We start from the raw sequence: 13,338 nt of genomic DNA on the forward strand, positions 1-13,338 counted from the left end.
GAAATATTTTATAAGTTTGTCAAACATTTCAACTCGATCACCATAACATTAGTGTTAGGCGAAGACCAGTGAAGGGCCAAGTCTAGCACCAGGTTCTAGAGAGATTGTTGAATGATCTGAGGACTAAAGGGCTAAGCCCAACACACTCCTTCTCGAAAATGTGGCGATTATAAAAAAATAAAGTTACGCATTCGCTACTAGCTAGTTATAGCTTTTGACGTAGTGGTAAGCGCTTGATCCTAACAAGTGGTATCAGAGTCAGCTCACGGATTCTTCGCGTATTTTATTATATTATATTATTTTTTGATGTATTGACACATCAAAATTTATTTTTCCTATGACATTTTCGACCCAGCTCTTGGCACAGGTCAAAAAATGTTCAAATGTTGTTGATATGTTATAAATATGTTGAAAATTTGATATGGGTCATGATATGTTTGAAAAGATATCTTGAAAACGTCTTTATGGTATGATATATAAAGTCTAAGTTCAATGAATTATTATAAATGACCTAATTACTTGTAATTTATCAAAAAAAGTATATTCATGTCATCTTGCATTATAAAACAAAATGTGCATAAACATTGCAACGTGAGTGATGAGTTGTGACTGTACTATACCAATTAAACTCAATATCACATCGTTTTAAATTATGGGTCAGCATGCTTTACAACGTTGTGATGACCTACGACGTAGTCTCTCTCACACCCAAGCATATATTATGTACGTATAAAGACCGTTTTTAAGGTTGTGGGTTAGTTGGGGAAATATTCAATCCATAAGTTTTCTTGCATGTAAGAATGTAGAGTCATAGACCGAAATGTAAATATTTTTGCATGCATGGATTAATATATGACTATGTTTTGCAACTTTTGAGCTCATAATTATAGCTGGTAGTGAAAGCAGTAATATAACATTATTTCTTTATACCTGCATAGTAGTTAGCTCCTCTCAGTCAATGCCCAACAATAATCATCGATCACCTCCTATCATCACTTACCAGTTTCAATTGTCCAACATCAAATTTTGATGACAGGAAGCTAGATTTGACCCTTTAAGCTAACACCCAACAATCACCTTCTATATATCACCACTGCTGGAAATTATGAAATTTCTGACCACCTGTCGGAAATAGCAGCAAAGGTTTTTTCGGATACCAAAAGTAGTCGGAACAATGCTAGCTTTCGACTTGATTTAAGATCACTTTTAGGTGGTCGGAAATTCCATAATTTCCAGCAGTGCACCAACCGGCTTCAATTGTTCATCCAACGTCAAATTTTGATGACCGGAAGTTAGATTTGGCCTTGTAAGGAAACGCCCAACACACGTTTATGTTTGGTAACTAATCTAACTAAAATGGTTAGCTATATATGCATGTAAACTGATACACATGGACATTGTATATGTATGATAATTGCATTAAGATGAATGCATAATAAATTTACAGCATACAAAGTTTTCATTAATTCATTGATAAATGTTTGCATAAAGATATATTATAGTTGATGAACCGTAAATAATACCCACCCAATATATATTTACTTACGTAGTATATAGTTGTATGTTCCACTGAAAAGTGTAACCTATATATACCAATCATCGTACTTAAACCTATCTTACACTAACCATAATAAAATCATCTGATCTCCTCTCTTTTTTCCTGCAGGTTAGGCACTAAAAGGAGGAGCTATATATATGTGTGTATATATAGGTACAAGATTATGGAAGATGTTCGTAATAATTAATGAAAATTATATACTACTTTTTCTGTCCATTTCTTTGATTGATTCCATGCACCACTTGATATTAAATTACCTGCAAATTAAAGCCCTTTTCACGCTACAAAATCTGGTAAGAGTTGAGCTGCAAAGCGCTTGCCATTCTGGAAATCTATGGTTTCATAGCCGCCATTGATGTTTGAGTGGGAAGAAGGTTGAGGATTGTTGTCTATTCCCATCCTGCCCATCTCAAGTCTCCGCCCCAACTCCATGTCTTGGTGGGTAGAAAGGTAATTTTGTTGGCTACCGGAGACGGCTAGGTTTTCAGACGGCGGGAGGCCGAGGGTGAGGGAGACGCCGTTTCCGTGATGAAACCCGGCGGTTAGATTTTCCGGGTTGAACCTTCCGAAGTCTCCGATGGTGAATCCGCCGAATCCGCCGGTGTTTGCGGCGGCCATTAGGTCAGGGAAGTTTTCGGCGGCGGCGGCCGGTGTTCTGTCGGCGGTGAACTTGTGGTGGTTGTACCCTTTGTTGGCCTCGCCGGCGGCGGACTTCATGTCCATGTCCACCGAGAGAATACTGCTGGGGGAGCTTTGGATGTTGTCGTTCCTCGGTTTCTTCCCGTTCCTCTCGCCGGCGTTTTCCATGTTTAGCGTGTTGATGAAGGAGAAAGCGCCGCCGCCGCCGCCTTGAGGCTGAAGAGATGAAACTCCGGTGGGAGATGCAGTCATAATGGAAGTGGAAATTTCAGTAGGAGAAGCATTGTTATTATTATTATTATCTTGAATATTGCTCGTCTTTTCTTGCTTTTCAGTAGAATTATTGGAGCCAATCTCCTTATTAGCTTCATTTCTCTTTCCTGCTGCGGCGGCGTTTTCGCCGGAGCCGCCGTACTGTTCTTGGCCTTTCATTTCTTCCGTGTACATCTCCTCCACCATTGGCTTCCACAGTCGAACTCGAGCATTGATGAACCAGTTCGACACCTACATACGTTAATTTAACCACCACTTCACTTTCATGCAATCCATGCATTTTCCATCATAATTCAACTAGATATATATACATATATATACCAGTATATATGCAACTACAAATTAAATTAAATTAAAGTTAATATTCAAGAACCTGGCTTCTGGTAAGCCCTGTTTGCTTAGCAAGCATGATTTTGTCTGAATCCTTCGGGTACCTGCAAGTGAATGAAAGGACAACTCCCATCTTTCAGGATGATTCAATCATAATTCAATATGTTACGTGTGCCCTCTTATAACTAAAAAGGCCTTGTAACCTTACACTACTGGAAATTATGGAATTTCCGACCACCTGAAAGTGATCTTAAATCAAGATGATACCAAAAAGTGGTCGGAAATAGCAACAAAAGTTTTTCCGGATACCAAAAGTGGTCGGAAGAAGGCTTTTGACTTGATTTAAGATCACTTTTAGGTGGTTGGAAATTTCATAATTTCCAGTAATGTTATATGGCAAAGATTAAGGTTTCCCATAGCTAACCGACTCAAACAGAAGGTCAGTTAGCTATTTTTGGGAGTCAAACTTGCATGAAAAACGAATTAACAAATTTTATAGTTACTTTATACACGGCTAGAAATTATGAAATTTCCGACCACCTGAAAGTAATCTTAAATAAGTCGAAAGCAAAAAGTGGTTGGAAATAGCAACAAAGGTTTTTCCGGATACCAAAAGTGGTCGGAACAAAACTTTCGACTTGATTTAAGATCACTTTCAGGTGGTCAAAAATTGCATAATTTTCAGCAGTGATAGATGATTCAATCATTATTCAATATGTTATATGTGCATCTTATAAGTAAAAAGTTTTGTTTTTAATAGTAAAAAGAGAAAGGACAGTTACTACTCAAAGGTATGCACGAGGTAAATTTAGCTTTGTAACCCTATTTGGCAAAGGTTTAAGTTTTCCATAGCTAAGTAACTCAAACAGAAGGTCAGATCAGTAGGCTATTCTTGGGAGTCAAACTTGCATGAAACATGAATGAACAAATTTTATAGTTAACTTTATAGATGATTCAATCATAATTCAATATGTTATGCATGCCCTCTTACAAGTAAAAAGATTTTTTTTTTTTTTTGAATAACAAAGGCCAGGTAAACAGACAGTCACTACCCGAGAGTGTATATTGATTGGGTAAACCCAATCTTGTAATCTTAGCGGGCAAAAGATTACAAGAAAGTCAACCAACTCAGGTCACACATAGCTGATCAGATCAAACCAAGAAGGCAAGAAAGACGACTGTAGGTTACTCCAGTTAGAAGTCGAATTTGAAACACCAATGAAAAAAGCTTTATAGTTAACTTACGGGTGAAGAAAGTGTTCGAAAAGCCAAGCACGGAGGACGGAGACAGCTCTCTCCGGGAGGCCTCTCTGGGGCCTCCAAGCATTGGGCTGCATCATCCCAAGGTGCTGGAGGGCACGTTGCTGAGGAAGATGATGATCAATGAACTTTAACCTCGAACCTCGCACCCCTTCTTCCTCACCTAAACTCTTGCTCGTCGCCTTTATCTGGGAAGCAATGGCCACTTTCAGGCACCGGAATTGCTTAGAAATGGTGTTGAGAGCCAGGTGAGTGTACGATCTCGCCGACCCAACTCCGGCCGCCTGCTCAAACGACGCCACGATCACCTGCATTTGGTGATGGTATTGCCGGTACCTCTGCTCCACCTTTAAAAAAAGACCCCAAAAATTAATGGATTAGTTTAACTGTCAGTCATACTTTAATCAAATTAAGTAATGATGGACTTTGTGAAAGTTAATAATAAAAGGAGGAAGAAGATAAAAAGAAGAACACATGTACCCATTGTCGTTGCTTCTTTATCTTAACATTTGTCGGACCCGCACAAAAAAAAACTTATGGCCACACGTTTTCAGTTTGCATATCAATCACACAACATTATTATGATTGGTGTGTTGGTTGGAACTATTGAGCTCCAACTCATTCTACTAAATATTATGTATATGTTGCCATATCTACTTTCATTAATTCAAATTCATATACACATATAGTTTGTTAAAGAACTTGTGGTCTAATTGCATGAAGTAGATTTAGGAGGTCATGTATTTGAGCCTCGATTTTGACTCTTTGTACTTCAGTATAGATACTTGTATTTGAGCCCCGATTTTAACTCTTTGTACTTCAGTAGATTGAGAAAGTAGCTATGAACAGATACTTGTATTGACTCTTTGTGTTTCAGTATGTTGAGAAAATGGTATTGAAAACTGATATATACATATAGTTGATTTTTTTGAAGTATAAAAGAAAATTAATCTCGAGATATATAAATCAATAGTACGTTTTAACCTAACACTAGAATCGGAGAAAATTACCAAAAAAAAAAGTGAAAAAAGGGTAAGAATTAGTTTGGAAAGTGGTAAAATTTAAAAATTTAAGGTAATAAAAATATGATAAGAGATTAAAATATGAGAATTGAATTGATTGAGTACCTCATCCACCATGCTAAGAAGCTTGGCCTTTTTCATCTGAAGGTCTTGTCTTTGAGCGGTGGTTAACTCAGCCGCCGCCGTCTTCTGAGCGCTGCTTTCGCCACCGCTGGTGGGGGGATCGCCGCCGCAGCCGCCGAAAGGGGGCATTGATTCTTTCTTCATTTTCGCCTTTTCTTTATTGGCCGCCTCCTCGGCGGCGTCTAACTTGAGGCTCTTCTCCACGTTCACAACTTCATCGAGAAGCTCCTGGGCCGCCTTTAGGTACTTGGAGCCCGTAATGAAGCCGGAGATTCCGTGGGTGATCGACGACGACGACGCGCCGGAGTTGTCGTGGGCGGCGCCGGGCCGCGCGGATAAAAGCCCGACCGGAGATTCCATGGGGAGAGACCTGAAAGGGTGCTGCTGGGGAGATAAGCTCAAGGACAGCCCCTGTTGAGCTGTCGGTGACACCACCACCGACCTATGGAACCCCAGCTGGGACGCAAAGTCGGTGGTTCCGCCGCCGCCGGAGACCACCGCAGAGGGTATTTGCTGACCGCCGCTTCCACTCCCGGCTTGCTCCAAACCCGCCCACAAACTCCGGGCCGGGTCATGAAGCTGCGCCGATCCAAGAGCCGACGCCGGGAGAGGCACGCCGACAAAGTGCTGGGATTGAGGAAGCCGCGCGTGAGGCATACCCCCCGCATGAAGCGCGTTTCCGGAGTTCAAGAACATCGCCTGCTGTGATTGCGGCAGTGCAGTGTCAGAGAACCCAATATAGTTAGGGTTCATCAGATAAAGCGTCTGCAAACCATCACCTTGGACTTCCGAGCTTCCTTGATAGTACATAGCCATAAATTTTCTTCTTTTTTCTTTAAAATTCCCTTTTTTTTTTTTTTTTCTAAAAGAACCGTTTAAGTGTTTAAGCCATCAACATAATGGAGTTGCTTCAATTCCTTCTGGTGCTGACAAAACCTGAAAGAAAGTAAGAGAAAAGATAGGAAACATGTTTGGAACAGAAATCATGAGATCATAGAACTGAATCCCATGATATAAATATTGAAGAAGTTGGGTTAGTTAGGTAATTAATAATCAAGAAAAAGTTGAATTATATGCTACCCAGAAGCAAGCTTATATGAGAGTTGGAATATATATAAAGAAAGAGAGCGATATATATGGGTATAAATATACATATATATAATTCTCTTACAGTGACATGAAAAAGCCATTAAAATCAAAGATCATCCATCCACCAGACGACAGAGTACAGGGATGTATGAAAAGAAAAAAGAAAAGCAAAAATATATAATGAAATCAAGAAAAGGAGAGAGAAAGGTAGAGAGAGAGAGAGAGAGAGGAGTGTTGCAGTAGAGAGACAAGTTGTGTACCGTGAAGGTAGGAATGGATAAAATAAGAGGCTCACATGTCTGGTCTATGCAATTAACTGTCGATGGATATATATCTTGGGAGGGGTAGGGGTAGGGGTAGCTCAGAGGGGTGAGGAGTTGCTTAATTGGCCTCTTGTCAGGCTGGGTTTCTGCAGCTCTCCAACAGAAAGGGGATATATATGAATAAAAGAGATGTGGGGTATAATATTATATTATTATATTATATTATATATTTCACTCATCACACAACAAAAGAGTAGAGAGTGAAAGAGGGAAAGCCCATCTAGCTTTATATATTTATTCATTCTCAACCTTTTTCTTTCTTTTATTTGCTCATTCATTTTTTTGTTGGGGGTAAAACATGTACTTTTAATTTGGCACTTCAATTGTTAATGTCTTGTACGTTATTTTAATCCTTAATTATCATTAGCAAGTAAATGTACGTGATCTTCAATTATTCAAAATTAATGCATGCATTTTTTTTATGATTCTACTAGCCACAACAATTCGGTTGAGTTAACCATTCGGTTTGACCGAATAGTTCATTATTCGTAATCTTCCAGCAACAATTTGTGAGTACTGCTCGAACTACTCTTTACCATTTTGGAAGTGTGTTAATTATGATTTGTAAGAATTAATTTCAATTTATTTATAAAGAATTATCAGTTGTAACGGTTGTGTTGAATTTTAGATTAAGTTGTCTGTTATGGAGGTTACATATCTGATTTGTTACCAATGTAAATGCCATGAATTAATGCTATTTATTTCTCCATCTCCTATAAAAGCTTGGTGTCGGGCAAAATTGTTTTGGCTGCTGAATTTTTAACTTGCAAAATCTATTTTCTTTCTTCCTCTCTCGATTTACTCTTTTCTTACAAAGAAATTTCTGCCTAGTTGAGACATACAAATGTTGGGAGGCATCTTGCTATCAAAATCACATTTTGACATAGTAGTAAACCCTTAGAAATATTATTAAGTTAGATTTCTATTTTGGCAATGCAATGGGTATGTTGTTTGAGAGTGTATTTGTGGAGATCACGGGTGTAATGTATCACTTTTGGAAAGCCAGAAACGGTGCAGTTTGGGATGCACGATTGCTGGTATCGAGTGTAGTTTAGCGTGATGCACAAACCCTCTTAAGGCGGAAACTTTAGCCTATAAAGAGGTGTTATCTTGGCTGAAGGACCTTGGGCTAACCTCAATTGTTTTGTAGACCGACTGTTCTTCCCTTCATCGCAATCTGACAACTCCTATGGTAGAATTGAGATCATATGCTGGCATTGCCACTAGTGATTGTAGGGACCTTATTCGTTCATTTGTTGCTTGTTCTATTATTCTAGTTTCTAGAGCTGTCAATATTCTAGCTCATACTCTAGCTTCAATGGCCTACTCACAGGCTAACATTCTATATTGGGACTTTGTTCTGCCTGATTTTATTTATGCTCTTATGCATTAATCTATCATAGTTGATTTTTGGCTTTCAAAAAAGTTAGAATGAAAACAATTAATAACTAACCTAGCTACCTGTGATAGGAGTTACTAAAAATAATGTTAACTAGGTATAGGACAACATATTATTTTACAACTAAGTTGTTTCTCCAACTCAAATAGGTAAAGATAATACATAGTAGTTATATTACTTTTTCTTTCTGGTCGGAAATGGAAACGATGAATTTATAGTTTATTTTTTTAATAATATTTTATTAATTCAATAATATAGTATATATGAATATATATATATATATATATATATATATATATATATATATATATATATATATATATATATTAATTCTTCAAATCTATCAATACCATTAAAGAAACAGATTTTGAATTTAGACCTCCCATTCAAATAAGGAACTTAGCTTAAATACTAACTAGCTAGACTACATATCGATATTGGCCTAACTATTTTGCGTACGGAATCGTCAGAATGCTGATTACTATTAAAAAAAATAGTAAAAGAAGGATACATTTTAAAATTTGACAAAATTAAAACTCTCCAATGAATTTTATCAAATTATAAAATGTCCACAAATTTTTATTATTTTTAATATTTGACATTGTAGATTTCTTTCAAAATGTAAACTTATATTTAAATAATTTTATACCATTTTATATAATTACGTCAATTGTGACAACCTTTCATATTTATCGATTGCCTGTACTGTACTCAATTTTGTTATAAATTAATAAAATAAAACAACTTTAAATTATACAAAGTTTTAACAAAAGTAACATTAACATTACTTCATCGTATATGTACAAATCTCGCACTATTATATCTCGTGTTCTCAATTAAAAAAAAATTAAATAAATAAAAATTGTGATGTATTATACATTTATACTGCTGAGTGTTATATTTTATTCATGTGTTAGGTATTTGTGATGATAAGAAACAAAAACCAGAATTCCCGAAAGACTTGACTTGGCCTTTTTGTAAAATGATAAAATAAAATAAAATAAAATGAATGGATGGACGATGTTGCACGTTTGATGAACAGATGGAATACACACAAAAGAAAATAATTATAGAGAGAGAGAGAACAGTGAAGTTAACACTAAATTTAATAATAATAATAATAATAATGATAATAATAATAATAATAATAATAATAATAATAATAATAATAATAATAATAATAATAATAATAATAATAATAATAATAATAATAATAATAATAATAAAAAATAAATAAATAAATAAATAAATAAAAGTAGGTCAGGATATGAAAAAACGAGGAAATGTCGATTTCCACCATTGGTTGTTCTTAATAATTGAGTAACAACATACATCTTTGCAGGGAACTCCCTTTCCTTTTTAATAATTTAAATGCAACCCTTAATATTTTTTGTCTTTTCCAATCCTTTCTCATTGTTTCTCTCTCTCTTGATCTCATATTTAAGGAATTCAAACCCTTTTCATTTTGAGTCAATGCCTTTTATAGAGATGTGCAGAATTTGGTAAAAATAAGGTTAACGGATCGATTCAAAAAAATTTGATTAATTATTTTTTAAGTGAAATATTTCACTTCAATTAATGGTTAAGGACTTTTAATAGTTAATTTTGGTTAACGATTAATTCGGTTAATCGACCAATTAACTTAAAAAAGTCTGTTCGATTAATTCAGAAATAGAAATTTTGTTTCAATTAATAGGTAAAGCATTTTGTATATTCGGTTAATTCGCTTTGGTTATTCACCGAATGAACACCCCAGCCTGTTGATTTATCCTTACATTTTCATTTGTGAAAAGAGTATTTTTCACTTTTGGTCCCCTAATTATTATCCGATCCTCTTCCAAATTTGGTTCCTAACTATCAATTTTTCTATTAAATTCTTGTCATATTTTGTTCTTCCAATCAACTTTTTGACTAATTTTGTTTGATTTTCATCAACACTAATCCTAATACCACTATATCTCAGTGTGTAGTCTACATGTTACTCAAATTTAAATAACAAAAATGTCATTTCAAATAACTAACTTGACTATCATCATGTGGAAGCTAGATTCCAACTAATATATGATTGAAAAAGATCAAAAGGGTCAAATGTGATAGAAATTGTAGTCATGCAACAAATATATATGAAAATTTTGATAGTCAATGACTAAGTATATATAGAAGAGTTACGATATGTATATAATGAAATTCAAGCTCACTTAATTTTAAGTTTTCAAAAAGTTTTTAAAGTCTATTCAACCCCTTCCTCCTCCCTAGACTTTAACTTGATGGGGACCTTTTTTTATTTAATAAAAAAAAAAACAAAAACCTTAGTTAAAATAATAAATAAAAACAATGATGAAAATAAATTATCAATAACAATAACAACAACAATAATTATTATAATAACAATAATAATAATTATTATTAAAATAAATTTATTTAAAAATGTATACCTAAAACTAAGGCAAAAACTTAGGTGAGATCGTTTCAAAGATCATTGTCGGTGAGACAGATCGGGTCAAGATGAAATGCAATACTTATACTAACAAATGTAATACTAAATCAGGAATAAAATATTTATTACTTATATAGAAAAATATAATACTTTTGAAGAAAAAATGTAATATTTTTACATCAAAATATAAAAGTATTACATTTGTCCTCAAAAGTATTATATTTTCTCTTATAAGTAACAAACATTTTATTCCTCATTTAGTATTACATTTGATAATATAAGTATTACATTTGCATATTGACCTGACCTGCCTCACACAAGTATAACCCTAAAACTAAAAGTAATTTAACAAAAATTCAATAAATAAAATAATGTATTATATTGTTTAAAGTTGTTTTATATGTTATCTACTCACAATAAATAATTAATTCACCAAACACTATCTTATAACACTTTAATTTAATATTATCAATTAATAAACACAATCATCTAAGTTTCAAAAAAAAAAAAAAAAAAAAAAAAAAAACAAAGCACAATCATCTAACATCTAATTACCATACACCCTATATGCATGAATCTATTGTCCATTTTGTGGTACAACAGAATAAGTATAGAATCTTTGTCCTTGTAAATAGAATAAGAGAGTAGTGTTTGAAACATTAAATAATTAGAGGGGACGGTTGAATAATTTTAAAAATTTGAGGGAGATCCCTTATCCCTTTTTCTTTATATTTTCAAGTCCTTATCCTTCCAACTAAATGTGAATGAGATCGAATTAGTCTGCGTAGGAATGGTCAACAAATAATTTGGTTTCAATTCTATGCTTAGTCTAAGAAAGTTTGTCCAGAAAAGACAGTATATTTTAATATTGTTTATAGAACTTAAAAGAGTGTTCACTGGTTTCCGACCATGAAACGAGGAGGATCTGCTGCCACAAGGTGGGAACACACCAAATTAAGTAACACAAACGTTGTCCGACCTTCATACATTATAAAATAAAAAATAAAAAAATCATTAAGAGTTAATAGCCTTTGAGGCAAAGTTAAACTTGTTGGGTAGAAATTTGAAAGATAAGTCTAAATTTTTTTTATCTTCTCCTAAAAAATTGAATTCCTAATCCCAAGGATCTCTCACATCCTGGCCTGACATAGCATTTGGGAGAATGTAAATCACGGTGATTCAACGGTTCAGTAGACAGGACCAAATGCCGATGCGCACAAGGGATCTATCCACTTTGAGTATAATTTTACATTGTCGCTGCCGGGGTTCGAATCTTGATCTTTATTTCCAAATACTACCTATTGAGCTATGCCCGTGCGAATAGTAAGTCTAAAATCCTATTATTGAAATGCGGTGGAAGTTAGTATGCAAGTTAAAGAAATAAAGTTGTACATTCGCTATTAATTATAACTTTTGATATGAAATTAATCACTTGACAATTGGTATCAAAAGTAATTATGAAATTACAGTTTCACTAAACGAGTAAAGTTTTGGGTTTTACTTTTTTTTTTTTTTTTTTTTTTTTTGGGGGTGAGGTTTGGGTTTTACTAATATGGCTATAACTCGCTTAGAAGTTTGACTTTCTACCTGTCAAGGCAAAATATGATTTGAAGATGGTGGTTAGATGTATGGATCACAGAAAATTGTTTAGATTTAGGCAATGTTTGGTAATATAATTAGCTTATCAGCTAATTTTAGTTTATTTAAGCACTATTAGCTGTTTGACTTGGTTAAACAGTCAATATGACTGTTTGATTAATTAGCTTCTTGTAACAATTTATTATTCCAAAATGTTAAAATTCAAAAAACTACTTAAAGTAGCTTATTTGATCAGTTTTTTGAAAAAGTCATTTTATACGCATGTAATCAGCTATTAGCTAACAACTAATTTATCAAACACTTTTTTACAATCAACTAATTCTATAAATTAACCAAATCCACTAATCGAATCAACTAACAACTATTTACCAAACACCTCCAGGCTATGCAAACGTGAGATTTGTCACCCAATTAGTCATTTTTTTGGCTAGTAGAATAGAACATATGATCATTTGGCTTCAACTCCTATCCATCTAGCATTAATAGGCCGGGTATGAAGGTGTAGTACTTGAATGACCCTCATTTTTCCGTTAAATATATTTTGGGGGAGGATTGCCTGACTGTTCCTGAGCCTAAGATGTTTCCTATGTTCTTCTTATAGTTAGTATGTAACCTCTCCTGGTTGTCCATTCTCTCTCTTAAAAAGGAAGAGAGAGAGAGAGAGAGAAAAGCATTTATTTAAGATAGTTCTCTTTGATAAATTGGCTTTTAAATCATTTTGAGCGAATTGAAACTTATTCAATCTTGCTAAAAAAAAAGGGTAAAATTCACTTTCTAATGATCATGTCCTCCATAGTTACTAATTATTAAGTGTATATAGAGGCTTAGACTCTGGTGAAAAGAAAGCCTCATATGTGAAAGTAAGGAAAAATCTGAGTCTTTGTCTAGATCAACGGCTCAAAAAAAAAAATAGTGCTTCTAATTTACACGACGTCATCTTCTCCAGTAAATCATCTCATGTCTACTGTCTTTGCATTATGTTCAAATCATGAAAGGCACAAAATTGTCTCTTGTAAGACACAACAATGTACATTGGAAGACTTGGTTCTGGAGGGCTTAACAATGTGCTCTGGAAGGCACAACAATATATTCTGGAAGGCTCTACAATATGCACTTTGAAGGCACAACAATATACTATGAAAGACACAACAATATGCTCTAGAAGGCTCAACAATATGCTATGAAAGTCTCAACAATGTGCATTGGAAGACACATCAGTACACTCTGAAATGCACAACATTGTGCTCTGCCTGAAAGACAAAAAAAATTAAACTTACACAAAATTA

General features: G+C 34.4%; 1 protein-coding gene across 3 annotated transcripts; it reads right to left on the reverse strand.

Annotated features, from left to right (window-relative positions):
* Positions 1-1,440: 1,440 nt before the first annotated feature.
* On the reverse strand, positions 1,441-6,690 carry LOC109193039 (BEL1-like homeodomain protein 1). 3 transcript variants are annotated; one of them, XM_019343814.1, is made up of 5 exons: positions 6,555-6,690; positions 5,188-6,141; positions 4,046-4,407; positions 2,844-2,904; positions 1,441-2,701 (listed from the first exon to the last, which is right to left on the reverse strand). In XM_019343814.1, the coding sequence occupies exons 2-5, from the start codon at positions 6,019-6,021 to the stop codon at positions 1,835-1,837; spliced, it is 2,124 nt and encodes a 707-aa protein (XP_019199359.1). In that variant the 5' UTR covers positions 6,022-6,141; positions 6,555-6,690; the 3' UTR covers positions 1,441-1,834. The 3 variants fall into 3 exon arrangements, with proteins under 3 accessions (XP_019199359.1, XP_019199360.1, XP_019199361.1); XM_019343815.1 differs by lacking the exon at positions 6,555-6,690 and adding an exon at positions 6,377-6,511; XM_019343816.1 differs by lacking the exon at positions 6,555-6,690 and having other exon boundaries at positions 5,188-6,335.
* Positions 6,691-13,338: the final 6,648 nt, after the last annotated feature.

The sequence above is a fragment of the Ipomoea nil genome, unplaced genomic scaffold, assembly GCF_001879475.1.
Source record: "Ipomoea nil cultivar Tokyo-kokei standard unplaced genomic scaffold, Asagao_1.1 scaffold1834, whole genome shotgun sequence".
NCBI lineage: Eukaryota > Viridiplantae > Streptophyta > Magnoliopsida > Solanales > Convolvulaceae > Ipomoea > Ipomoea nil.

What these genes read in the sequence shown, in the direction of transcription:
- LOC109193039 (XM_019343814.1), bottom strand. Translation starts at nt 6,021, where the DNA reads ATGGCTATGTACTATCAAGGAAGCTCGGAAGTCCAAGGTGATGGTTTG. An exon ending in TTCGAACACTTTCTTCACCC is followed by an intron (nt 2,905 to 4,045) that starts GTAAGTTAACTA and finishes ATTCACTTGCAG; the next exon opens with GTACCCGAAGGATTCAGACA. An exon ending in CAGGGCTTACCAGAAGCCAG is followed by an intron (nt 2,702 to 2,843) that starts GTTCTTGAATAT and finishes TAACGTATGTAG; the next exon opens with GTGTCGAACTGGTTCATCAA.